The sequence below is a fragment of the Hemitrygon akajei genome, chromosome 29 (assembly GCF_048418815.1).
Source record: "Hemitrygon akajei chromosome 29, sHemAka1.3, whole genome shotgun sequence".
Classification (NCBI taxonomy): domain Eukaryota; kingdom Metazoa; phylum Chordata; class Chondrichthyes; order Myliobatiformes; family Dasyatidae; genus Hemitrygon; species Hemitrygon akajei.
In genome coordinates this window covers 25,889,393-25,915,974 of record NC_133152.1, presented here as the reverse complement: position 1 = coordinate 25,915,974, position 26,582 = coordinate 25,889,393, and the positions used below count along the sequence as shown (strand labels likewise).

The following is a 26,582-nucleotide window of genomic DNA, read 5'->3' as shown; positions in this document are numbered from 1 at the left end:
GAGTGAAACAAACCAAGAGAGTTAAATCTATCCACCACTCTTGGTGCTGGTTTGCTTAATAAGCAAAGCCCTGGGTGTGCATCAGCCAACTCTAGGCTATGGTGTGTTTTCAAGCATTTATATCTTCACTTCGTTTAATAGTATGAGCTAATATTTGAATGTACTTTCACTCTGATATTCTTTTTTTTTTAATTTTAGCTCTTCGGGATTGACAGTAGCTCAGGAACCATTTTGTGGAAGCAGTATCTTGAGAATGTGAAACCAGGTTCTTCTTTCAAATTAGCAGTGCAACGAACAACAGCACACTTTCCTCACCCACCACAGTGCACCCTAATCATTAAGGATAAGGTAAGAATATATATTGTGTCTTCCAGTATTTAATGGAACATTTACATTGAGTAAGCTTTATTATCAGTAGATCCTTTCAATTTCATTGGTTTCATAACTAGTGTGCCCACTTTGCAGTTTCTTGGTTTAGGTGTGAGAATATTCATAATAATTATTACTAGACATGATGACTTTGTGAGGGGACTCGAAGCCATGAGGATGAAAATATCAAACACGAAATCTGCAGATGCTGGAAATTCAAGCAACAACACACACAAAATGCTGGTGGAACACAGCAGGCCAGGCAACATCTATAGGAAAAGCACTGTCGACGTTTCGGGCCAAGATCCTTCGTCAGGACTAACCGAAAGGAAAGATAGTAAGAGATTTGAAAGTAGTGGGGGGAGGGGGAAATGCGAAATGATAGGAGAAGATCTGAAAGGGAGATCCTGCTTTTTATTCAAGGGGTAAATAAGAGGAGGTATCAGAGTTGTCGCTGTGCCTCGGCCAGGTAGAGGTCAGTACGCCAGACAACAACAGCTCCCCCCCTTTATCAGCAGGTTTTATAGTGAGGTTGGGATTGGTGCGGAGGGAGCGGAAAGCAGGATCTCCCAGTGGCCACACATTTTAATTCCACGTCCCATTCCCATTCTGATATGTCTATCCATGGCCTCCTCTACTGTCAAAATGAATCCAAACTCAGGTTGGAGGAACAACACCTTATATACCGGCTGGGTAGCCTCCAACCTGATGGCATGAACATTGACTTCTCTAACTTCCGTTAATGCCCCTCCTCCCCTTCTTACCCCATCACTGACATATTTAGTTGTTTGCCTGTTCTCCATCTCCCTCTGGTGCTCCCCCCCACCTCCTTTCTTTCTCCTGAGGCCTCCCGTCCCATGATCCTTTCCCTTCTCCAGCTCTGTATCACTTTCGCCAATCACCTTTCCAGCTCATAGCTTCATCCCACCCCCTCCGGTCTTCTCCTATCATTTCGCATTTCCCCCTCCCCCCACTACTTTCAAATCTCTTACTATCTTTCCTTTCGGTTAGTCCTGACGAAGGGTCTCGGCCCGAAACGTCAACAGCACTTCTCCCTATAGATGCTGCCTGGCCTGCTGTGTTCCACCAGCATTTTGTGTGTGTTGTAGGATGAAAATATCTTTGTGTTTGTATTGTTGTATGTTTGGAATTAATGTTACAGAGTGATAGAGTTACGGAGCACAGAAACAGGCCTTTCAGCCCATTGAGTGTACGATGACCATTGTGCCAATCTATCCTAATTCCAATTGTCTGTGTTGATTCCACATCCCTCTATGCCTTGCTGATTCTATCCAAATGCCTGTTAAATGTTGGAGCTGCAGGATGGAAGGGTCGAGAATAGATTAAAAGAAGACTTGAAGAGAGATTTGTGGAGAGTGCCTGAGAGAGAATTAAGAACATCAGCAAGGAATCTAGGAAGAAATGTAGAGTACTGAACAGCTTGAGTAGAATAAGACTAAAATTGCCGTAGATTAGCTTCATGGAGAATGAGCTTGGAAAATGTGAAGGAAAATTGGGATGCAGTATAAATGTAGATTCAAATTCAAAGGCAAGGCAGAAATCCATTGGGGAAATTTGGACTAGACAAGGGGAGAGAAATGGTAAAGGTAACTTAATGTATGGCACTGAATCTTGTGACAAAGTATTTAGATCCTTAATCTTTAGAAGTGAAGGTGGATCAAGGCAGAGGAGTATGGTTTGTAGAGAAGAAAGTGGGTTACTTTTCATTCCTTGTAAAATAATGATCAGCTTTAGAAATGCTTGTAGTTCAGTTAAATCTGAGAATGGATAGTTAAACCTATCTGTAGATGATACTCAGATCTGTGATCCTTGGACCCAAGAGAATGTGAAGAAAGGAAGGGCATACAGAAGGAGTGACAAGGTTAAAAGAGGATACAAAGTTGGTGCAAATGACAGAAAGGGGGAAATTTATCAGATTGGAACTGAAATTTGTCATGTGCCCATATGTGCCAATGGTTAGATCATTTCGAATTTAAAAGTACTGTATTAGGTTTCTATTTATTTTTATGGACTATACACTGGAAAAAAAATGGTTTGAGAGAGGGAAAGAGAGTGATATATGGAAATGGTCAGAACTGCCTTATTAATTTGGTTACAAGGACAGTATGGACAGTTATGTTGTCAGAAACCAGGGAGTGGCTGTGAATTTGATGACCCTTCACCTTTCTAAATTTTCAGACTGCTTTACAGACATCTGGAAATGCTATCCAATTAAACATTTGAAGAATTGAAGCTATGGACATTAGACCACATTCTATACTGTGTCCCTGCCACAAGTTCCATCCTGATCAATGCAACTATCTGAAACTCAACCAGTTGTTCATGATGTTTATGACTTGTTGACCTGAAAAGTGTTTTGGACCTTTTACCCATGCCATCACTGAAACTGTCTGCTTTCACTTCTATAACATCCCCTTCTTCATCCCATCTTTGACTAGCTAAACAATGCCATGAATTTAAATTCTCATTCTTGTTTATAGATTCTTCTAGTCACTATTACTTTAAAATTTCCTTCAGCTCTGTAACTCCCCAAGATATCTATGCTTCTCTGATTTGGGCCTACAGAGTATTCTTGCATTCTGTCTACCACTTGCTGCCTTTTAGATGGCAAGGCCCTTCAGAAACTCACACCTTTCACTCCTCCTTTAGGATACCAATTAAAAGCATACTCTTTAATTAATCTTTGACGATGTGCCTTCATATCTCCCAATTTTTTTTGTTTTATATTGCTTCTGAAAAATGTGGCTTAAATTATCAATTTTAAGTCATGTTCTCAAACCAGTCATTACTTGTGCTGCTCTTAATTGTTTAAGCAGGATTTAATTAAAAACTTAAATGTTTTGACGTTGAATTAAAAGTTATCCATTTTCCCATTTTCTTTCCTCTCTCTCTTCAATCAGGAAACTGGATTAAGTTCTCTTCATGTTTTCAATCCAATCTTTGGAAAGCGGAGTCAGATCAATCCACCAACTTTGACCCGCCCTATTCTTCAGTCTTTGCTGCTTCCAATTGTGGACCAGGATTATGCGAAAGTCCTGCTTCTAATTGATGATGAGCATAAGGTAATGCCAAATCTCATTGTGATAGTGGATTAATTGGACTGATTCTTCTTTCTGTCATTGATATTGTTGCTGATTGTGATGTATTGCAGGATATTAAATTGCCGTTCAACTGATCTTATTAGACAGCTATTTTTCATACATTAATTCAGAATAAAATACACCCAGTAGCCACTTTATTAGGTTGCACCAGTACCTATTAAAGAGGCCACTGTGTATGTTTGTGGTTTTCTACTGCTGCTGCCTATCCACTTCAGGGTTTGACGTGTTGTGCATTCAGAGATGCTCTTCTGAACAGCAGTTTTAATATTTGGTTATTTGAGCTACTGTCACTTTTCTGTCAGCTTGGACCAGTCTGGCCATTCTCCTCAGACCTTTCTCATTAACAGGGCATTTTCACGCACAGAACTGCCACTCTCTGGATGATTTTGTCACTATTCTCTGTAAACTTTACAGACTGTTGTGTGTGAAAATCCCCAGAAGACAAAATATTTCCAAGATACTCGAACTACCCCATCTGGCACCAAAAATCATTCCGTGATCAAAATCACTTGGCTCACATTTCTTTCTTATTCTGATCAACGTCTGAACCTCTTGACCACAGCTGCATGTTTTATGCATTGAATTGCTACCAATTGATTGGCATGTTTACATTACTGAACAGGAATACAGGTGTACCTAATAAAATGCTACTGAATATATGTAGTTAACTGAGTTCAGTGGCACAACAGTTACAGGACCTTGAAACCAAAAAAAAAACAGGTGCTAGAAATATGAAACCAAAACAGAAACTCATTGAGTTTGAAGAACAGAGTTAATATTTCAGAAAAATGAGTCAATGACTATTTGTCTGAATTGCATAAGAGGAAAAACAAGTTAGATTTAAGGTGAAGATGGGAATCCTCAAAGAAGACCACAAACTTGTTGCACATTGGGAGGCTTGCATACCTCAATGACGTGGAGAGTGATGCTGGCTTCGGTAAGGACATTGTACTTTGGCTCTTGGTAGGGTCATCCATGCTAAACATGCCAAAGGGTAGAAGCCAGACTAAGAGTGGTCCACCGGTCCTACAGGTTCAGCTCGGGGCTAACAACCTCAACTAGCCATAAAGAAAACTGTTATAGAAACAGCAATGAAGAATCCTTTTGCGTCTGTGTGCTGTGGTCTTCCTGAGTCTCCACCCGGGTCTTTCATGGCTGATGGTAGTGAAAACTGAGAGGAAGTTACTGACGCGATGTAGTAATTCCTGAACGCTGCCAAAACCAAGACCAAGACCAAAATTGGCCAAGGACAGGTGGATGGGGAACCCTCATTGCTGAACTGAATGCCAGCTGGCATCACAGGCAGTAAGTGAGAAGGTGGAAAGGCAGGGCTGTTGTGTTGATAAACTCATGATAAAGCCATTTGCTTGGTAGAGACTAGCATTAGAATGAGGGACCACTTTACACAGCACCTTCATTCAGTCCTCTGAAATGGCTCTAAGCTTACAGTTGCTTGTCATTTCAATTCTCCATCTTACTCCAACTTGGATCTATTTGTCAGTGGTCAATTGTGCTTTTCCACTGAGTCTGAACATAACAACTAAAATTTTGTCTTCCATCTGGGAATGCTGAAGTCTTCTGGACTCCTTCACTGTGATCTGTCTATTGAATATTGTTGTAAAGCAAAGAAGGATGACTGTTTTCTTTTTCTTTGCAGGTTATGGTCTTCCCTTCAAGCAGAAATATCTTGCAGCAGCTGCAGAACTCGGCCCCTGTAATATTCTTCTACTTGGTGGACCCTGTTTTGGGAAAGTTGAATGGATACAGTCTACACAAGGTGGTGTAATCAGTTTTAAACCTGTGTTTAATCAACTGAAGAGTCCAGGATCCAGGACAATGGATACATAACAGCATGTAACATATTTTGCTTTGCTGTAACTGTGTAGACATGCTAAAATAGTAGCTGGTATAAACAGGAAATTAACAGAATAGCCTAATATACTGTGGTTGTTTAAAAGTTGTTTCTTGGCAGGTGAGAAGCAGTTTAGCACAACTGGGAGGCTCAGTAGGCTACTTCAAGGGAGCTTTAAGAGAAAACAAATTGGTATAGGATTGGTGTTGCATATATATGTTCTATATATGTGCAAGCAGATGGGATTAGTCTAATTTAACGGCATAGTCAGCACTGACGTAGTGGGCCGAAGGTCCTATTCTCCGCTGTACTATATTCCCGACCAGATAAGATGGAGATTTTTTTTCTCTCTTCCAAAGGATATATATGAACTAGTTGTACGCTTTGCAAAGATTAGTGTTAGTTTCATAGTCACTTTTACTCTTTAAAAAAAAATCTAATTGCTCCTGTCAAAATGAATGCTGATGGTTTGTTTTTATTTTCTACCAGTGAGCAGTTCAATTATTGAATTCACTTGCAGGATCTTGGAACGCAAGAAATTTGGGAAGTGGTGATTCCAACAGACACACAAAAAATTGTGATTGTGAAGGGAAAGCGATCGAATGAGCACGTGCACTCTCAAGGCCGAGTCATGGGAGACCGGAGTGTCCTTTATAAGGTACTGGCGGCAGGGATACCATGCTTTTAGCTTGCCTCTGTTATAACCTTAGACATGTTAATGTCATAATTCAGTATTTGGCAGTACTTGAATGTGCCCACAGCATGCCCTTAGTGCAGTGTATATGGTAAAATGCACCTTGAGTCAGCCTACAATTTAGTCCAAGTTATTTTCTCGACCTCTTGTTAAAACATAGAAATCTGACTGTAATGAAAACCCAGGATCGTTCTGAACTGTACTCTGGTATCTCCAAATAAGAAAGTAAAAGTAGATTGGCATTGCAAGTAGAAAATAATGAACAAGATGGGGAAGGATCTTTTTAACTGTAGCAATGCATTATAACTGTATTATACATTGTTTTTATTGTAACATTTAATTTCCAACTGTCTTCTGATGTCTGAGTCTTGTTTTCCAGTATCTGAATCCTAATTTACTGGCAGTGGTGTCTGAGAGCACAGACACGCACCATGAACGTGCCTTCATTTGCATCTACCTTATTGACGGGGTGACTGGAAGAATCATTCACGAGTCTGTGCAGCGGAAAGCAAGGGGACCTGTTAATGTTGTGCATTCAGAGAACTGGGTAGTGGTAAGGATGGAGAATATAGTAAATTGGGGGAATAGTTCATCATCCACAACAAGCCTGTCTTAGCCATTCAGATTCCACCCTCCAAATATTTTTGCTTAATTTCTCCTTCATCTTTCTCCTTTCATAATACCTCTGCTTTCCTCTTGCATATATGTAGCAATATGTATCTATATGTGATGTATGCTGCAGAAGCAAAAAGTGTTAAATTGGCGTGCCAGTTAGTTGCAGTGGGTGTTAGAACGGCGTTCAATCCAGACTTCAACTGAGATCCAGCTGAGTATGTTCCCAATAAGAATTTCTAAATATTGGCTTAAAATTGATAAAAAGATGAATGATGATTTTGATATCTGGATTTGCAATAAAATATCGTAGTACATTTTTAATCTTTTGATTCTGTATACAAGTTTTCAAGGAAACAAGTGTTTTGTTACTGAAATGCAACACTTGTGCATTAAGTTTCCACATCTGATTTGTGTGTGAGCCTTAGCTGTGAGTGTGATTTTTCTACCATCAGTGGATATGAGACCTTTTTGGAATGAATACTACGCTGGGTGCTCAATCTCATTAGCTCACCTTCACCTGCTTTCAGTTCTTTTTCCTGAACTGTTTTGTTCTTTCTACTGTTTCTTTACTAGGGTTAAATTAGCTTCTTGTCTCTATCTATACTTGACTTGTAATGCATGACTCATTCCTAACTCTGTTGTCTGCTGTTCCTTTGCTAGTACAAGTATTGGAATACAAAATCCCGGAGGAATGAGATGACTGTTTTGGAACTATATGAGGGAACAGAGCAATACAACAGCACAGCGTTCAGTTCGCTTGACCGTCCTTTCTCTCCCATCATCTTTCAGCAGTCATATATATTTCCATCAGCCATCAGTCTGGTGGAATCCACAATCACTGAGAAAGGGATCACTAGTCGCCACCTGCTGAGTAAGTGGAAGACCTTTCTTGGTCACGCAATGGGGAGCTGCAGAGTGGGGCCTCTCTGTTCTAGGCTGATGGGACACAAGACAGGCCCAGTTACTGTGCTATAAGTTATGTTGAATGCTTTTTTTCTTTTTGGATTATTTCTTATTCATTTCTTGAGATGCAGCAAGGAGTAGGTCCTTCCGGCCTTCAAGCTGCACCGTGCCACCCAGCAATCCCCATTAAACCCTAGCCTAATCACGGGACAATTTACAATGAACAATTCACCCACTAACCAGTACATCTTTGACTGTGGGAGGAAATGGGAGCACTGGGAGGAAACCCATGTGGTCACGGGGAGAACATACAGACTCCTGACAGACAGCGGCGGGAATTGAACCTGGTTCAATGGTAGTGTAAAGCGTGTTAACCACTACGCTACTGTGCCGCCGCAAAAAAGTCAAGCATTCCATAAATTAAATTGCTGGTTTTATGGTTATTGATTTGTTATTTGCTGATTTTTGAAATCCTCTGACGTATCTTAAATTTCTGCATGTTACTAACGGTTTATTTGCCACAGTTAGCATATCGTGATAGCAGACCCAAGGAATGAGTGTAGAAGTGATTTGTAGGGACTATGTCAAGATTGATTGACTTTTGTTACAGGGAGAAATAAATGGACAGATGCATAGTGGAGTTTAAAAATAATTGAAAGGTCTTACAAAGCAAAGTAGGCTAAACTTGTTTTCTTCATTATCCATTCAGAAATCTGATGGTAGCAATGAGAAGAGGGGGGTGTCTTGGGTAATGGGGAGGGTCGGGGGGGCGGGGGATTGTCCTTAGTGATAGATGCCACCTTTTTGAGGCATTGTCTTTTGAAGATGTCCTCTGCTGGGGATGGAGCTGCCCAGATTAGCAACTTTCCAATCCTGTGCAGTGGCCCTCCATACCAAATGGTGATGCCACCAGTTAGCCTGTTCTCCACAGTACATCTGTAGAAATTTCCTAGAGTCTTTGGTGAAATATCAAGTCTTCTCAAACTCCTAATGAAATGTAGCCGCGGTCGTACCTTCTGTGTGATTGCATCAGTATGATATGCCTGGGACAGATCTTCAGAGATGTTAACACCCACTGTTACAAACCCCGTAACTGGGTCACTTACCAGCAAAGATAGAGAGGTCTGTTGAAGTCTGATGGTACTATTTTTAACAGTATTTATTGGTAAAAATACACAAAAATAATATCAATGCAAACATACAGATAATGTACGTCGTCAATACTAAATCTAAAAGTGCGGGTATAATAATAATCAATAAGAAATAAGCTCTATCGTTGTCTAGGGGATAATGTATTGTCCGATGGAAATATAAAAGTCACTCAGTTCATTCAGGCTGCAGCCTTTGGTTGGAGTCAAGAGAGAGATTTTTAGAAACTTGCCAATTCCTTTTATGATTCTGATCCTTCGAGAGTTCCATTGGTGTGGCCGGTCACTTATGGCCTCTCCTTTAGCTAAAGCCGTTCTTCCGTGGTAAGGCCCCAATCCCAGGCAAAGGGAAAGGACGCACGAGAGCCCCCCCACCGGCTGTCGCTATTAAACGCTGTCACGGGATTTCTAGCGTCTCTCCCGGTGCGTCTGAAGGGGTTGTTCCCCAGACCCTCTTTTATCCTTACTCACGGGGTCTCAGATGTCAATCAGGTTGGGATGATGCAATCCCTCAACCAGCCCACTCTGGTCATCTCCTGAGGGCTTCAATGAATAGTACAGTACTCAATACACAATTCCGTCTCCAAGAGACAATAGCCGTTATCAATGGTTCCGTCTTGCTGAGGCCAGGACACATTCCAAACCTTGTGTATTCTGGACGTCTCTCTCTCATTTCCTGGGTCCCAGACCCAAATTAATAGCGATCTTGCGATTCTCAAGAAGGAGGGGGCTACTTTGTACCCTCAGAGTTGTGGCACATTCGTAACACCACGAACTTGAAGCTGCTCACCCTTCCAGTGCTGATCCCTCGATGAGGACTGGTGTGTGTTCCCTCGACTTCCCCTTCCTGAAGTCCGCAGTCACTTCCTTGGTCTTACTGATACTGAGTTGTTGTTGTGGAGGCACTCAGCTAGCTGATCTGTCTCATTTCTGTACATCTCCTCATCACTATGTGAAATGATGCCAACCATGGTTTTGTGATTAGCAAATTTATACATGGTGTTTGAGCTGTGCCTAGCCACACAGTCATGAGTGTAGATAGTAGAGCAGTGGGCTAAGAACACATCCTTGAGGTGCATTGGTGTTGACTGTCAGTGATTGTATGGATGATAGAAACGCCGGGCCGATGGATTGAAAAGGTAGTGGGTCGGGACCAGACGTGAGGGTTGAGCCAGTTCTCCTCACTGCTCTGTGACATTTGCTGCACTCTTCGCTGTGTGCCTGCTCTAGCTGCTCCGTGCTTTGTGTCTGCGTGCTCCGTGATGTTTTCTCTGGTGTGTGCTGAGGATGAGGCTTTGGGCTATTCTAGGCTTTGTGTCCATGGACTCACTTTCATTCTGAATGCTTTTTGCTTGCTTTTATTGTTTGCACAACTTGTTTTTTTTTCTCTCTGCACATTTGAGTTTGTTGGATTTTGTTTTATAATGGGTTCTTTTGGGTTTTTTGTCTTGCAACTGCCTGTGAGGAGACAAATCTCAAGGTTGTATAATATATGCATACTTCAATAATAAATGTACTTTGAACTTTGAGGAGGAGAAGGTGTTATTTCCGATCTGCACCAACTGCTGTCCTGATAAGCAAGTCAAGGATTGAGTTGCAGAGAGAGGTACAGAGGCTTTAGCGCTCAAGTATTGATGTGATAGGCTGAATGAATCTCTCTTTGCAATAGATGCTACCATTCTATATATCAGTGAATGATGGATTTGGATTGACTTATTGTGCCCCCAATTAATCTTTCATTCTAATCAGTACTTTTCTGTCTGTCAGTTGCATTACACTCTGGAGGAATCCTTTCTTTACCAAAAGCATTTTTGGATCCTCGACGGCCAGAAGTTCCATCGGAGCAAAGCCGGTAAGTTGACACACTCCCATATTTGATACAGGAAATGTATTCAGTTGATTAGGTAAACCTCGCAGAGATTTGTTAAGGTGGGTCACATCAGAAGAACCTTTTTTGAAGATTATCAAGAAGTACTTGGAGGATATTCACAGCTGTTGATTATCTTTAGATCGAAAAAGCATCTGGCAATGTCCTCATGAGAGGTCAGTCGGCACAATATCAAGGGCTGTAGTATTCTAGTGTCTAGGAAGAGTGCTAATGCTGAAACTTGGGGTGGGGACGGTTGAAGACAATTAATTGATGGGGCTAATTAGTTGGTTGAATGGCAGGAAGGATAATTGGCAGGATGTCTTCAGCGGGATCCGTTAAGGGTCCATGTTACAGCAATAACTATTCATGATGTCTTTGACACTAGTTCATATCCAAATTTATCAACGGCAATATTCAAGGCAGCATTAACCAGGTTAAGTAGATGGTAAAACCAACCACATCGTTTGTGTACCTAAAAAGGATAGAATATTACACTTGGTAAATGGTAAAATGATAAAAACTGAAGTCGAAAGAAATTGTAAGGTCTCGGTACATAGATTATTAGCAGGTGAAGGTGATAATGCTGACCTTTATATCTTAAGGACAGGAGACAGAACTTGTTCTTTAGCTATAAATGTGTTGGTTAGCACACATTTAGAATCTTGTTTAAAAATAATATAATGGTCTTGTAATATTTACCAGAATTACTTCCTGGAATTTAGGAGCATGGCATGGATCTGAGAGATGGTTTCAGGGTATTAATTAAAGTGATTTAGGCTAGATAGAGATAACTATTTGGGCCAAGACCCTTCATCAGCATCCCTTCAATGGTCCTGATGAAGGGTCTCAGTCTGAAACATTGACTGTTTTTCCCTTTCATTGATGCTGTTTTACTTGATGAGTTCCTCCAACTTTTTGTGTGTATTGCTCAAGATTTCCAGCATCTGCAGGATCTCTTGTATTAAAGATAACACTTTTTGCCGATTAGGATTATCTGGGAATAGCGGGTAATAGACTAAATATTAGAATTGGGTTTTCAGAAGTGAAATTAGGATTCATGTTTACGTGAATGAGGTAGACCTTATCTGAAAGCAGGAATTATTGTTGATTGAATATTAATATTAGATTTTTAGCCAAAGGCATTAGGAGATGTGGAGAAGTGTTCACAGATCAGGTATGATATCATTGAATGATAGAAGTTACCCCTGTTCCTGTCCCGCTATTTTTAACCTGTCAAAGTGCTTTGTAACATAAGAATTTTAAGTCATTTTTACTTTAAACACTTATTATTTTCTCTTTCAGAGAGGAGAATTTAATTCCTTATGCTCCTGAACTACCAATCCGATCAGAATGGTATATCAACTACAATCAGTCTGTTTCCAGAGTACGGGGGATTTACACAGCTCCATCTGGTCTGGAGTCCACTTGCCTTGTGAGTATGCACCAGCCTTCTGTCTTTTGGTCTTTGACAGCATCTATCACTAAGAACAATCAACGATGACCATTAATGCCCTTAATTGTCTGGTCCTGTTGTAGCCAGCCACGGAACCAGTTTATTGTACTGGTTGATCTGGTGCATGGCTGCCAAACTGCAGTTTACTGTGTGTTAGTGAAAACTAGCAATTTAAGAATTACAAAGAACCCAGATCTGTTCAAGTGCTAGTTAATCTCCAGCTTTTACAGATGAATAATTTTAGCAATTGATTGCATACATACTCACCCAGCTGCCTAATAAGGTATAGTGAGAGAATTTAACCATCTTATAACAAATGATAGATAATTCTGGGATGTTTCATCTTATTCACCAGACACCCTGCTCACTGACTCTGAGCCAAACCAATGTCTCTCAGTATTGATTAGCCTTGTTTATCCAGCTTGACAGGCAGGGGCCCAACTAGTCAGTTCTGTCTGAGACCACAGAAATGGAATGTGATCATGTCCCAATGTGTGTCTGACCTCCATTCTGTAACATGTACTTGTGCATTACTACTTGTACAAATATTGCAATGTTGTATTTGCCTTAGCAATCAGTAACACTGTTAGTTTCTTATTGCCTACTTTTGTTAACAGCATCACTCTTAAATCCATAGGGTAAATAGAATATTGTGAGCACTTGATATCAAAGGCAGCTTATGTTAGATAGTCTACAGACATGTGCTATGTTTATCTATTTATTTTTATTGCTTGGCTGAAATCACTTGGCCACATCTGAATAAAGCGAGTTTTATAAGACCATAAGACATAGGAGTAGAATCGGGCCATTCTAACCTTTAAGTAATCCTGTGTAAGCATTCCTAAGTCCCTTTGCATCTCATATTTTTGAATTTTCTCCCCATTAAAAAAAACCTGGCCACAAAGCAATGAATTCCGTCATTCAAATCATTGATGTACAACGTAACAAGAAGCTGTCCGAATACAGTCCCCTGCAGAACACCAGTAGTCTCTGGCAGCCAGTCCGAAAAGGATCCCTTTTTCCCCACACTTTCCCTCCTGCCAATCAGCCAATGCTCTATCCATGCTAGTATGTTTCCTTCATGTGTGGCACCTTGTCAAAGGCCTTATGAAAATCCAAGTACACAATATCCACCAATTCTGCTTTCTCTATCCTGCTTGTTGTTTCTTCAAAGAATTCCATCAGGTTTGTCAGGCAAGATTTTCCTTGAGGAAACCATGCTGACTTTGGCCTATTTTGTCATGTGCCTTCAAGTACCCCGAAACTAGATCTTTAACAATCAACTCCAACTTCATAATGTGTCAGACTTTATTCCTAGCACTGTAATCTTTAATAACTTGTCTAAGTTGGGATTTCAGTAGCATACACAATTACTGCAGATTATTCTATATTACAGCTAATGGTGGAACTCCTCAATCATACAGGTAGATGTGTGTTTCTTCTCCAGACATGATCAAGGCCTTGAAAGAAAACAAGTAATTAGAGCAACCATTCCTTGGAAGGGCTAAGCCCAACAGGAGCTTTGTTTTAGTGGGAAGAGAATCACTGGCACCCTAGATTTAACCAGTGACTATTTTTTCTTTTGTTTCAGGTTGTTGTCTACGGATTGGACATTTTCCAGACACGAGTTTATCCATCAAAGCAATTTGATGTTTTAAAAGATGATTACGATTACATGCTTATCAGCAGTGTTCTCCTTGGACTGGTTTTTACAACCATGATCACAAAGCGCCTTGCGCAGGTGAAGCTTCTGAATCGAGCCTGGCGATAGATGTCATCACGTTATAAGAGTATAGTTGTCTCCTCATTGAGTGGAGCTGAAGATGGGTGCATCCTTAATAAGGACACAAATGTTCTTGTACCCATGTACATACTATGTATATTTTTGGTAACACACTCTCAGTTGGAAACAGAGTGACGGACACTTTCACGAGCAGATTTTATGAAAAGTTGGTTTCATTGTTGTAAAAATTAATTTGTATCTATTGATCAGAATTTTTTTGAGATGAATGGTATTTTTGTTCATGTAAAGTGGCTAGGAGATGAAAGGGGAACTTTTGAAGGTTATGTGTGACAATTAATGTCTGCTGAATTTGAATGTTTCCTGGTGCTCTGCTTTTAATCTTTAGCCTTTGCTGCATTTTTAGAACTGGTTGATACATTATTTGAAGATGGATGTTGCCTCAAGCTCAGGTTCCCTATAAATATGAATGCTGGACACTAGCTTCATTGTCCCTCATTGGACAGAAAATCTTGGTCTTTTTGTCTATCATTCTGACAATGTCCCTTCAGTCTAACTCACGTCTGTGAGGCAGGATACACATTGTTTTGATAAGAGCTGAATTCGCCATGCCACTAGGTGATGTTGTCTTCCCTGTAACACTGTCCACCCTTCAGCATCATCTGCAATCCCAAAACAATTAATTGGATAATAAACTACTGACTTGCATCTTTTAATGACGTGGTTATGTTTACCTCTTCCCTAAGTGAAATAAGAAAAGCTTCTATAATTGCATGTTGATAATATTTGAGGTGATTGATGTGGGACAGTTGATTGATTCTTGCAAGAATTTGCAAACTGTATTGTTATTTTTTTTAATAGTATTGCCAAGTTGGTGTGTGAGGAAGTTTGGAATTGTAGAGTGAATCTCCACCCAACAATGTGTGAAAGACAAAAATTGTGAAAATAAATTGAGATTTGAAGGTGCACAATAAGAATAGAGGACTTTAACTGTTTTGGATATTTAATATTTGACTGCTGAAAATCTGACCTTGAAAGGGATTTAGAGTCAGCTTAAAATGTGCAATGGATGAGTGAATTAACAGAATTTTAAGCCTGAATACCTGAGAGTCTAATTATTTGCCCAAGTTACATCACTGTTTTGTAAGAAGGGGGGGTTCAAATGATCATTGTAACCTTCTTCTCCTTGTTAGGTGTTTTACTCCCTCCGTTGCCTAAAATTTAAATACAGCCTCATCAAAAACATTGATACTGAACTGATATTGAATGCATTAAAACTAATGCATTGAAATGTGTTAAATAGAGATACTAATTTATGTTTGAGATATTGTTTTTGAAATCATTAAATAATGTTACTGTGTCACTGAACTTGGTTTCCTCCTTTGATTGTAGGTAGTGTGTGGGGTGGGAAATAACAAAATCCACAGTAATATGTCAGACAAATTATTGAATTTGTTTTTGACACGCATGGACCATCACTTTTTCTTTTCACTGTGGGCTGCAGTATGTTTTTGATCTTTATTCTAATTTCAGCATTTTAAATTTATAACATTTATAAAGGTTATAAATGCCCTGGCATTTAATACAATGGCTGGGTTTTGCTGCTGCAAGCTCTCAGCTTTGTTATAAAAATTAATTGTATATCTTGTAAACCAAATAACAACTGTGAAACAGCAAGCTCCACAAGAACAATGAGAGAAATAACTGTCTTGGACATGTTGATTGACAGAAGTGTAGGCCAGATAACTGTGGAGATCTCCAGACTCCAGTATAATGGATCATTTGTTTCCTCCAGAATGAACAGGTAATATTTCCGACAATACAGTACTCTCTCAGTACTGTCCTAAATTCTCACATTGGGTTATGTGCTTAATTCTTGATACAGATTAGAATCCTCAAACTCTTTTATCAATGAATCAAAGTCAACAGCTTGCAAAAACTAAGTTACTGTGGGCAGAACATTGATGAAAGTGCATATTTATTGTTTGTGAAAATTGCCTTCAATCTTTTGCATTTAAAAATTTTTAATTACAATTTACCCTATGATCTTAAAATCATGGGTTTATGCCTAAAATAGACATGTAAAACCACAGTCTTGGATGTTGTGTGCAATTGTAGATTTTGGCCTTTCTGACCTTTTTGCTGCCTTGATTATTTTCCTTTGGTAAAGAAGATTATAGTTCAAATCTGAAAATTTCAGTGATGTAAGAAGGATTTATAGATTTATAGCCAGTATCTCAATATTGCAGAGGGAGGAAAAAATGAAAATTCACTTGTGCTTTCAGTGTTACTGCTTTTCTGAACAATCTAGGTTAGATCAATGCAAAACTGTCAACAATTAATTTCAAACCGATCTTAATTTTTCTCTCTCTAATTAATTGCGCGTGCGAAATTGTGAAATTGGATGGAGGTGGAGGAAAGAGTAGGAATAACATGGTCCAGATTTTTTTAAAAAACCATGTTTTGGAAACCAAAACTTGTAGATTTGATATAACTGTTATTTTATGTTAACTATTTTTGCAATGTGTATATGTCGTTGGTTTCCCCTTGTGTTCTTTTACGTATTTATTCGCATGTTGTTGTTAGTTTTGACCATCTTTGGTTTGGATGTACGTTTGTACATTCAATTGTGAAAAACTAGGGGTCGATACAGCGCAGTTGAAAATGAGCCATGCCACCTGACTTTTTTAATGCCAGGAATTTCAAAGCTAAGACACCAAAGAGGAAAGATTAATTAAGTTTAAGAATGTGGGGGAACAAGTCGAAAACATAAAGTATATTGCAGATGCTGTGGTCAAATCAACACGTACAAAAGCTGGATGAACTCAGTTGAAATCATTTCAACGCATGCTGCCCGACCTACTGAGTTCATCCAGATTTTGTACAAGTCGAAAACATGATTCGCCCCCCACCCCCCGTTCTAATGAAGTGAGACCTATTTCGAGGGCTCGATAGGCAGAAATACCTGAAGGTCTCGTTATTCAGAGGGGTTCGGCAGTCCGGAACCCCTTGCGCTGCGCACCAGCGGTGTAACGCGCCTGCGCGTGGTTCTTGTCGGAAGGTTCAGTCCGTTGCACCAGTCTGCCCACGGAAGATGGCGCAGAATTCGGCGTCGGCCCAGCAGCCTGATCTAGACTGGAGTGCCGCCGTCCGCCCGCTTCTCGCTGCCTCCTATTCCACCTTCGAGCCGCGAGATATTTCTCAGCTCTTCAGCTCGGTCATTAACAGGTAATGCGAGAAATCGTGTTTCACAGACGGCCAGGGACGAGGAAGCCGACTGGGTCAGCCCCAGCATCAGCCCTGGGCCGTGGGGCATCCCGTTGCTTCTGTGGCGGTACGAGACCACTAGCGGCACATACGGCTTTTGATTCTAACGAGGTATTTGAGCGAGTGTCAGGAAACAGCTGCAAGTCCCTCGGCCTAAAACAACAGCCGGGAACTTTCTAGAATACGATGGAAGTGAGGGGAGGTGCCGCGGTGTTTTATAAACCGCACCCCTTATCTTTAGCATTGATAGAATTTATGTCCTTCCGGCTCTACAATACTCCGCACCCTTATTCTGTTTTCATTCCACAAAGACTTGCTTACAAACAATGTGATTATCCCCCAACGTTTCACTAATTACATTTGGAGTGCGATCAGTGGTAGAAACGCGGGGATGCTCAGGTTTTAATGAAGGTCAAGGAGGCGGTGGGGTTTAGGGAAGGGATATCAGGAGCCACTCTGCCTGCCTCGGCTGTCAGTGCTCGGGACTTAGAACCAAAGAAGTCGGGTTAGAAACAGGAAGCTGGGGTGGAATGATAAAGTTCAGTCAGTGGGATAAGATTGACTTGAAACAAGCTATTTAGCGCCTATATTGCTTGTACACCAGGCATGAACAGTGCTATGTAATTTTTAGTGATTTATTATTTTGCTGCACCTTAGTTGCATTACTCCTGTGATTTTCTTACTGGCAAGATTCAAATTAATGAAGTTCTTGTATCTAGGTGCCTGGTAATCTGGAGAGTTTGCACAAGTTCCCTCCCAATATTTCCAGAGGCTTGCCACAAATAAATGGAGCAAGCCAGAGGAATCTGCATTACTGAGTATCTGTCGCTACTGGTTTAAACACTGAGACAGTCAGTATTGGTGGAAAGAAAAATCATTTTATTATCTGTCAAAAGTTGGAAAAGTTTAAAAATAAAATATTACTGAGAAGTCATGGGGGGGAGGAGAGTCAGAGAAAATATTGCAAAATGATGGGGACCAGGAAAGATTCTTTTCTCTCTCTCTCTCCCTCTCTCCCTCTCTCCCTCTCTCCCTCTCTCCCTCTCCCCCTCTCCCCCTCTCCCCCTCTCCCTCTCTCCCTTTTCTCCAGGGGTGGTCATTAGGTAAATACTAAATGCCTGAAAGGGTGTTTGGAGACAAAGCAGAGAAGTGGTTTCTGCCAAATTGCTCTCACATCAGAAGGTATAGAACCAATCGTGAAATAGTATTTTCTGGCTGTAATCATCAAAACTCTATAAAAAGCCTTAACATAGATCTCCCAAGAATACCAAGATCTCATCCTTCCTGCCATGGTTTCTCTTGCTTCACATTTTTCTCTTTTAATTTGCAGTCACTTCACAGTCCTCCACTGTTATGTGTTCCAGGACTAAAGAGTAATGCCATCAAATAACAGAGTCTTGTATTTTGAGTAATGTAATCACAAAATATTCACTCACATTTATATTTATAAAAGCCTTAATTTTCTGCTGAAGGAGTTGTAGGCTTTGGGGTTTGCTCCAAACAATATATAGTATTGCTAATGCTACCAAAGGACTGTAGATCTCTCTGTAATGAGATCCTAGTATGCCTGATATTCATAGGCTGTGTTGTTAATTGGAGATCTTTTGTGAGTGCAGTTATCCATAACAATAGATCCCAGTCTCCTGATCAACAGTGATCCCTGTTGATGGGGAGGGGGTGTGAGTTAGTGACAGTAATGCTACTGAATATTAAGGTACACTGATGACACTTCTTGAATGTGATATGTGTTGCAATTGTGAATTTCCACTTAGGTTCAAAGTTCATAGTAAATTTTAATAGCAGGGTACATCTATGTCAGCACATACAACCCTGAAATTCTTTTTCCTGTGGGCATAGTCAGCAAATCTATAGAATAGTAACTATAACAAGATTCAGTGAAAATCAAGTAGAGTTCAGAAGATGACAAACTATGTAAATGCAAATATAAATAAATAGCAATAAATAATGAAAGCATGAAATAACAAGATGAAGAATCCTCGAAGTGAGACCATTGGTTGTGGGAACATCGCAATAGATGGACAGGTTAGTGTAGTTACTGCCTTTTGTTCAAGACCTTGATGGTTGAGGGTGGTTCTTGAACCTGGTGGTGTGAGTCCTGGGGCTCTTCTACCTAATGACAGCAGCAAGAAAAGAACAAGGCTTAGGTGGTGAGGATCTTTAATGATAGATGCAGCTTTCCTATGACAGTGTTTCATGTAGATATGCTCAGTGATTGGGAGAGCTTTAACTGTGATGTACTGGGCTAAATCCATTACCTTTTCGAGGATTTTCTGTTCAAAGGCATTTGTGTTCCCATACCAGGTCACGATGCAGCCATCAATACACTCTCCACTACACATCCGTAAAGGTTTGTCAAAGTTTTTGATGTCATGCTGAATCTCCACAGAGTCCTAAGGAAGTAGAGACTGTGTTGTGCTTTCTTTGCAATTACATTTATGTTCTAGGACCAGGACAGTTCCTAAATTAGTAACACTCAAGAAAAGCCCAAGTTTGAATAATGCTCAGGTTTTGGTGCTTGTAGACACTGCTGAATTTTCAGATGAGCTTTGAATGGAACTGAAGACAGGTGCACAGCCATATTTCTGATCTTAAGAAAAGTAATTCATGGATCAGCTGAAGATGCCCTCCCTGTGAATTACTAGTGCAAACGCCCTACAGCTGAAATTGGGTATAATTCCAATCAGTAGAAGGTTTTTCAGTTTTGCAACATGGAAAACTAATGTGGCAGCTGTGGGAGGGTACTGAAAGGAATTTGTTTTCCTGTGTTTGATTTGACACAAAGATTTTACTAGATCTATTGAATCAGTACTCTCATGGCTACTTCTCTACCATCTCTCTCTACACTGTTGGGTTACCATCTTCATTCTGTTTAATCAGTGGTCCATGTGCACTTAGGGACTGGTGGTGGCTTGTATTTTAAAAATAACCACCTTTATCCAAGAACAACATTATCTTAAACTGCTCTCCCATTTAAAATACTTCATATTTTCATTGGTGTAGAAACTAAATACATTTCCCATCTCCTGGCAATTTGCAGAAATCACATCTAAGTGACATGCAAGTGAATTATTTATACAATACTTGCTAAAATATCTGCTATAACAAGAAGTTAAAATGGTGTAAATCTGCAGCGAGAGAATCTTCGAATTGTTGATGTTTCAGATCAATCATTTTCATCAGTATCTGCTGAGTATTGTATTTTCATGTGCTAGAAATTTGGAGTAAGATATAGAAGCCATTTCTCTGACTGCATACATAAAGAATATAAATATCCTGCAACTGAAATGCTTGTTATTATATTGTCCAGATTTGCCTTTCTGCTGTGCAAAAGGAATTCACCTCTTGCCTAATCACTCTCCATAGAGAGTGTACCTAATAAGACTCAGTGATATGATGAGATTTTTGTATGCAACTGTTCGTGAGGATATAATTGCAGACTATGATTAATTTGTAAAATGTTTTGTTCTGCAGTATTTTACTGGGATGATTTTTGGGTCCATTGATGAGAAAAGTTGCAGTTCATTTGTGTAGATTCTTGACAAAATTTGTTGGTGTTGTGCACCTAACCAAATAAACTGGTGAAGCTCCAAATATGAAGGGAGTTCTTGCTACCTCATCAGGCAAGGTTTTACAGCTACCGGTAGTCAGAACATTGAGACTTTGCCCATTTGCTGTTGGTTACTGCCCAGGGTGGTGCAATATCCAATAACATATGGGCTTCATTATGTTGCACATTAGCAGGAGTAAAGTAGGTTCTTTTGGTGCTACCTTCATAATCTTTTAAATAAGGGTATACTATTGCTGTTATTGATCAATGACATTACTGCAAATAAAATGAGTGAAACTGTCAGTAAACTTCAAAATAAAATTTATTATCAGAATATGTACATCACACCACAATGAACCCTGAGATTCTTTTTCCTGTGAGCATACTCAGCAAATCTATAGAATAATAGCAGTAAACAGGGCCGATGAAAGAGCAAGTAGAGCATAGATGACAACAATCTGTGCAACTATACAAAGAAATAAATAGATCATGAAATAACAAGATAGGTACTCCTTAAAATGAGATCATTGGTTGTGGGAACATCGCAGTAGATGAGTAGTTATCCTCTTTTGTTCAAGAGCCTGATGGTTGAGCGGTAGTAACTGTTCTTGAACCTGATGGTGTGAGTCCTGAGACTCTTGTGCCTTCTACCTGATGCAGCAGCGAGAAGAGCATGGCCTGGGTGGTAGGGATCTTTGATGAAGGATGCTGCTTTTCTACAACAACATTTCGTGTAGCTGTGCTCAATGGTTGGGAGGGCTTTACCGGTGATGTACTCGGCCAAATCAACTTCCTTGCGTCAGAATTTTTTGTTCAAAGGCATTGGTGTTCCCATACCTGCCTGTGATGCAGCCAGTTAATACTCTCACCACAACACATCTATAGAAATTGGACAAAGTTTTTGATGTCGTGCTGAATCTCTGCAGACTTCTGAGGAGGTAGAGGTGCTGTCATACTTTCTTTGCAGGTCCTCTGAGATAGTGACACCCAGAAATTTAAAGTTACTGACCCTCTCCATCACTGATTCTCCAATGAGGATTGGTTTCTCTGGTTTCTCTCTCCTGAAGTCTATAGCCAGTTCCTTGGTATTGCTGAAATTGAGTGAGAGGTTGTTGTTAGGACACCACTCAGCCAAATTTCCATTCGCCCTCCGATATGCTGATTCATCACCACCTTTGAAATGGCTCTCAGCAGTGGTGTCATCGGCAAATTTGAATATGGTGGAGCTGTGCTGAGCCACACAGTCAGTCATTGGTGTAAAGCAAGTAGAGCAGGGGGCTAAACCCACAGCCCTATGGTGCACCTGTGCTGATGGAGATTGTAGAGGAGATGTTTTTGTCAATCCGAACTGACTGGGGTCTGCAAGTGAGGAAACCCAGGATCCAATTGCACAAGGGGGTATTTAGGCCCAGGTCTTGGAGTTTGCTTATTAGTTTAGAGGTGATGATGGTGTTAAATGCCGAGCTGTAATTGATAAAGAGTATTCTTATGTATGTATTCTTACTGTCCAAATGTTCCAGGGTTATGTGAAGAGCCAGTGAGATGGCATCTGCTATGGACCTATTACTCTGATAGGCAAATTGATCCAAGTCGGCACTCAGACAGGAGCTGATGTGCTTCAATACCAGCCTCTCAAAACATTTCACCACTGTGGATGTGAGTGCCACTGGGTGATAGTCAATTAGACAGGTTACCACGCTCTTCTTGAGCACCGATATGATTGAAGCCTGCTTGAAACAGGTGGGTTCCACACACTGCCAAATTGAAAGGTTGAAGGTATCTGTGAACAACCAGCCATTTGGTCATCACGGGTCTTCAGTACTCCGCAAGGTAACCCATCTGGACCAGATGGTTTCCTTGCATTCACCCTCTTGAAGGCAGCTTTATGTATTGAGACCAAAGGATCATTAGGAGATGTGGAGGTGTGTGATGGTTCCTCACTTTTCTGCTGGTCAAAGCATAGAAGGCATAGAAGCTCAATCTGGAAAGGTAGATCTGCTGTCCCCATATCACTTGATTTAACTTCATTGGAAGTTATTGCATTCAAACCCTGCCACAGCTGTCATGCATCTCTCATTGATTCTAGACTAGTCTGGAATCTCCACTTCACCCATGTGAGGGCTTTTCGGAGATCATACCTGCACGTCTTCTAGCATTCTTGATCTCCAAACTTGAATGCCTCTGATCTGGCCCTCAGCAAATTCCAGATTTCATGGTTCATCCAGGGCTTGTGATTGTGGAAGAAGGTGAATAGTTTCGTGAGGACACACTAACCTTCAGGTGTTTTAATGAAGTCTGTTACAACCCCAGTGTAGTTATTCAGATCCTTGGCTGAATGCTTGAACACAGGCCAGTACACTGACTCAAAGCAATCCTGTAATCGTTTTCTGCCTCCCGCAACCACCTCTTAGTTGTCTTAATCTCTAGAGCCTTATTTTTTGGCTCTGTCTGCATGCAGGTAGGACAACAGCCAGATAGTCTGATTTGTCAAAATGCAGTCTAGAAAAGGAACGATGGGCATTCCTTATACTGTAGCAGTGGTCAACTGTGTTGGGACCTTCTTCAAGCAGGACTAGTTGAAGTCACTATAATTTGAAATCCATTGGGATATGCTGTTTCTTGTCTGCAGATAACATCATTCAGTGTTGTGAATGCTTTCTTGTAGTCAGCCTCTGGTGGTATATATACTGTGGTCAGGATCATGAATGAGAACTCCTGAGGCAAATAGAATGGTCTACATTTGATCATTAGGTGTTCTCAGTCAGTGGAACACAAGCTCGGCATAACCCCCACATTGGTACACCAAACAGAATTGACTAAAAAGCTCATTTCCTTACCAGAGTTTGCGGTTTGTTCCCTTCTGAAAATTGTAAATCCTTCTGGCCTGACAGCTATGTCTGGTGTGTCCACTGATAGCCAAGTTCAGTACAGCAGATTTGAGATCTGCCTCTGATACAGCAGCCTTGCCCTGAGATCATTGTTGTCCAGAGATTTTGATGGTAGATGTGCTAATACTTCAGCAACATTGCAGAATGGAACCTCTGCCAGTGGTTTGTGATGGATTTTTTAAAAAATCTGTGGAATTACTGTGAATAAGGGCAGGAGCATTCTCCCTGATGTCTGAGAACAGCATTTATTTCTAGCCAAAATCATTACATGCAGAGTATTTCAGTTCTATCAATATAGCTTTTCAAATTGGTTGTCATGCTTTCTGCAGTATAATCATGACTCCAGTTCAACAAAACATAAAAGATTTATCCTGAAATTCTGAATGTGTTAGTGAAGATTATTTCCTCTCCAATAACTTCATAAGACCTGATATCAAGGTTCTGGAGGCTGGATGGCTTGTGGAGGATCATTAACAGCAGTTTGCAGTCTCAGTTCCTCATGCTGCATTTATTCAAATAAAGGGCTTTCAACTTCAAAATTTCAGTATGGACTTTCAAGGTACACCAAAAGTGTATTATTTTGATCAATATTTTAATATTACTAAAGGGTGATATGTGGTCTGTGAATGCAATGCAATTCAAAAATATTCCCCACCCTTTTGTGTAATGCATGATGTAGGCAGACTCTGGAATATGTTTGACTTCATCAGGCAGCTGGTTGTGGAGGTGTTAAGTGTCTACATTAAGGAGAATTTTAATTGCGATCTTCAATTCTGAACAAGAATGAACCTGCTTAATTTGAAAATGGATCTATACAATTGTGTTACCTGCAAAATTCAAGTGAGAAGGTCAATATTGCCTCACTTAATTGCTGACTAGAACACAGATGTAGCAGCAGTTACGTTTCTCATCCTTCAGGTTAGATTTTGATTGAAATTTACAGTGAGACCCTAGATTTTTTTTCTTAAAGGATTTGAATTACGGAATAAAGGCAGGTAAATGGGATTGTGATGTATGACTAGATTGATCACTGGAACGGGGTTATTTTGATTGTTATATGTGGCCAGTACCTAATTTCTTGGCAAGAATCACAGCATAATGTACTTGGGAATTGTATATTTTCCCACATATATCACCCTTTAGTTATCAATATTAAAATATTGATCAAAATAACACTTTTTGTTACCTTGAAGCACATATTGAGATTTTGAAGTTGAAAACCCTTTATTTGAATATATGCAGCATTTATAACACCATAGATAAATTAGTGGTGGAAGCTAATGTGATCTAATTATTAGAGATGTTGCAAAGGGATGAAGGTTAGGAACTGAATATTCCATGATTAACCTTTAGAAAAGTCAGGCAAAATAGAAAAGATGGGATGGTGCTCTTATTGTTGTAAACTTCTTTCGATCTACCAGATGCAAAGACACCACGTACTACGGTGAAAGTAACTTAACTCTTTACTAGCAAGTTACTCGAGAGAACCCTTCTTAAGCACTCTCTCTCGGAGGCTGCTTCGAGGGTCTCTCTCTTCTGAAGCAATAGGCAGTTCTTTTTATATACATGCAGTCACATACACAGATACATGTGGGTTCACTGCCTTAGTTTCTGTACAGATGAGTATTGTTAACTTTATCAGTCATAAATTGTTCGTATAACAGTTTTAATTGCTACTATGTCTAGATACAGACAGGTACAGACTTACCATTCAAAGCCTCCTGCCCTTGAAAATAGCCACTTTTTAAAATGCTTATCTTGCAAGTGCCATAAGGAATACAAAGCAAAATAGGTTTCTCACAGCAATTAATCAAGGAGTGATACAAGTTACTCTAAGCAAAACCGAAGTTAAGTGTAGATCGCATACCAAGGATGATGTCACCCACTCAGCTTATCTTATGAGAAAGCATTTGGGCTTCTATAGTTTTTTCTCAAGCTTTTAGCTGCTATGACCCTTACAGAAAATAGCCAGGGTCACAAACTGCCTACGAGATGCTAACTTCTTAATATTACATTATTAAAGATTGTGATAAAATAGTAAAGAAAGCCTTTAGCTCAGAAATTCAGAGAATAGTCAGTTAAGTGAAGCTAAGAAATAACTGTCTGAAAATGTTAGGAGTTATAGAAAGGCCTCCAAAGGTAATTGGAATGCAGGAGAGTATAAATCAGGAAATTAGAGATGCGTATAGCAATGCAATAATTGGAGACTTTAATTGACGTATAACTAATGTTAACTGATAGCTCAGAGAATATGTAGCTCATGTGGTTGATGGTGGGTTGAGTTGTTCTCTGACCTTGTCAATCCATTTGCCAACATTTTGTCACCATACAAGGAGACATCAACCTGTACCTAATAAAGTGGGCAGTGACTGTTCACGGTTTTCTGCTGCTGTAGCCCATACACTTAAAGGTTCGATGTGTTGTGCGTTCAGAGATGCTCTTCTGAACACAACTGTTGTAACATTGTCGCAAGCACATGGACATCAGCCAGTGAGAAGAGTTTAAAAGGAGCCGGTTATTTCTTCAGTGGTTTGATCAGGGCACAACTGCACAAGTGTGTGAGTGTGTGGATGTCAGCCCCTGAGAATAGTGAGAAGAGTTTAAAAGCAGACACCTTATAGAGCGGCGAGATAGACTGGCATCCTATCTGGTGGGGTGGGGGTTGGGAGGGGGCAGTCTCGTACTCTCATTCACTTCACACCACGGAAACCGGCCTAAGGAGCCTATAAGGCTTAGGACAGACTTTAATCTTTAATCTTATAGAGCGGGTAACAAAGTAGGAAGGCATTGGCTCAATGAGGCTTTGGCGACAACGGGTCGAGGCAAGATAAGTTACCCGTGTAGAATACAGACAGGAAGAATGTGCGTGAGGCCGGTGTTCTGTGCTCGGTGTCAGATGTGGGAAGTCCGGGAGACTCCCAGCCTCCTGGAAAGCCACACCTGTGCTAAGTGCGTCGAGCTGCAGCTCCTTAGGGACCACAATAGGGAACTGGAGATGCAGCTCAATGACCTTCGTCTGGTCAGGGAAATTGAGGAGGTGATAGAGAGGAGCTATAGGCAGGTAGTCACACTGAGGCCTCGGGAGGCAGATA

General features: G+C 40.4%; 2 protein-coding genes across 6 annotated transcripts in view; both read left to right on the top strand.

Annotated features, from left to right (window-relative positions):
* The window catches only part of emc1 (ER membrane protein complex subunit 1), a 34,479-nt gene extending 19,344 nt beyond the window's left edge, over positions 1-15,135 (top strand). The window contains exons 14-22 of the mRNA XM_073031944.1: positions 199-348; positions 3,291-3,452; positions 5,149-5,268; positions 5,864-6,001; positions 6,417-6,590; positions 7,313-7,523; positions 10,471-10,555; positions 11,876-12,005; positions 13,618-15,135. Of these exons, the coding sequence (XP_072888045.1) occupies positions 199-348; positions 3,291-3,452; positions 5,149-5,268; positions 5,864-6,001; positions 6,417-6,590; positions 7,313-7,523; positions 10,471-10,555; positions 11,876-12,005; positions 13,618-13,797 (1,350 nt within the window). The 3' untranslated portion in view covers positions 13,798-15,135. The remainder of the gene's footprint in view (positions 1-198; positions 349-3,290; positions 3,453-5,148; positions 5,269-5,863; positions 6,002-6,416; positions 6,591-7,312; positions 7,524-10,470; positions 10,556-11,875; positions 12,006-13,617) is intronic.
* A 1,688-nt stretch (positions 15,136-16,823) lies between these two features.
* ubr4 (ubiquitin protein ligase E3 component n-recognin 4) overlaps positions 16,824-26,582 on the top strand; it is a 203,341-nt gene continuing 193,582 nt past the window's right edge. For all 5 annotated transcript variants that reach the window (XM_073031943.1, XM_073031941.1, XM_073031942.1 and 2 more), the window contains exon 1: positions 16,824-16,995. In XM_073031943.1, the coding sequence (XP_072888044.1) occupies positions 16,862-16,995 (134 nt within the window). In that variant the 5' untranslated portion in view covers positions 16,824-16,861. The remainder of the gene's footprint in view (positions 16,996-26,582) is intronic.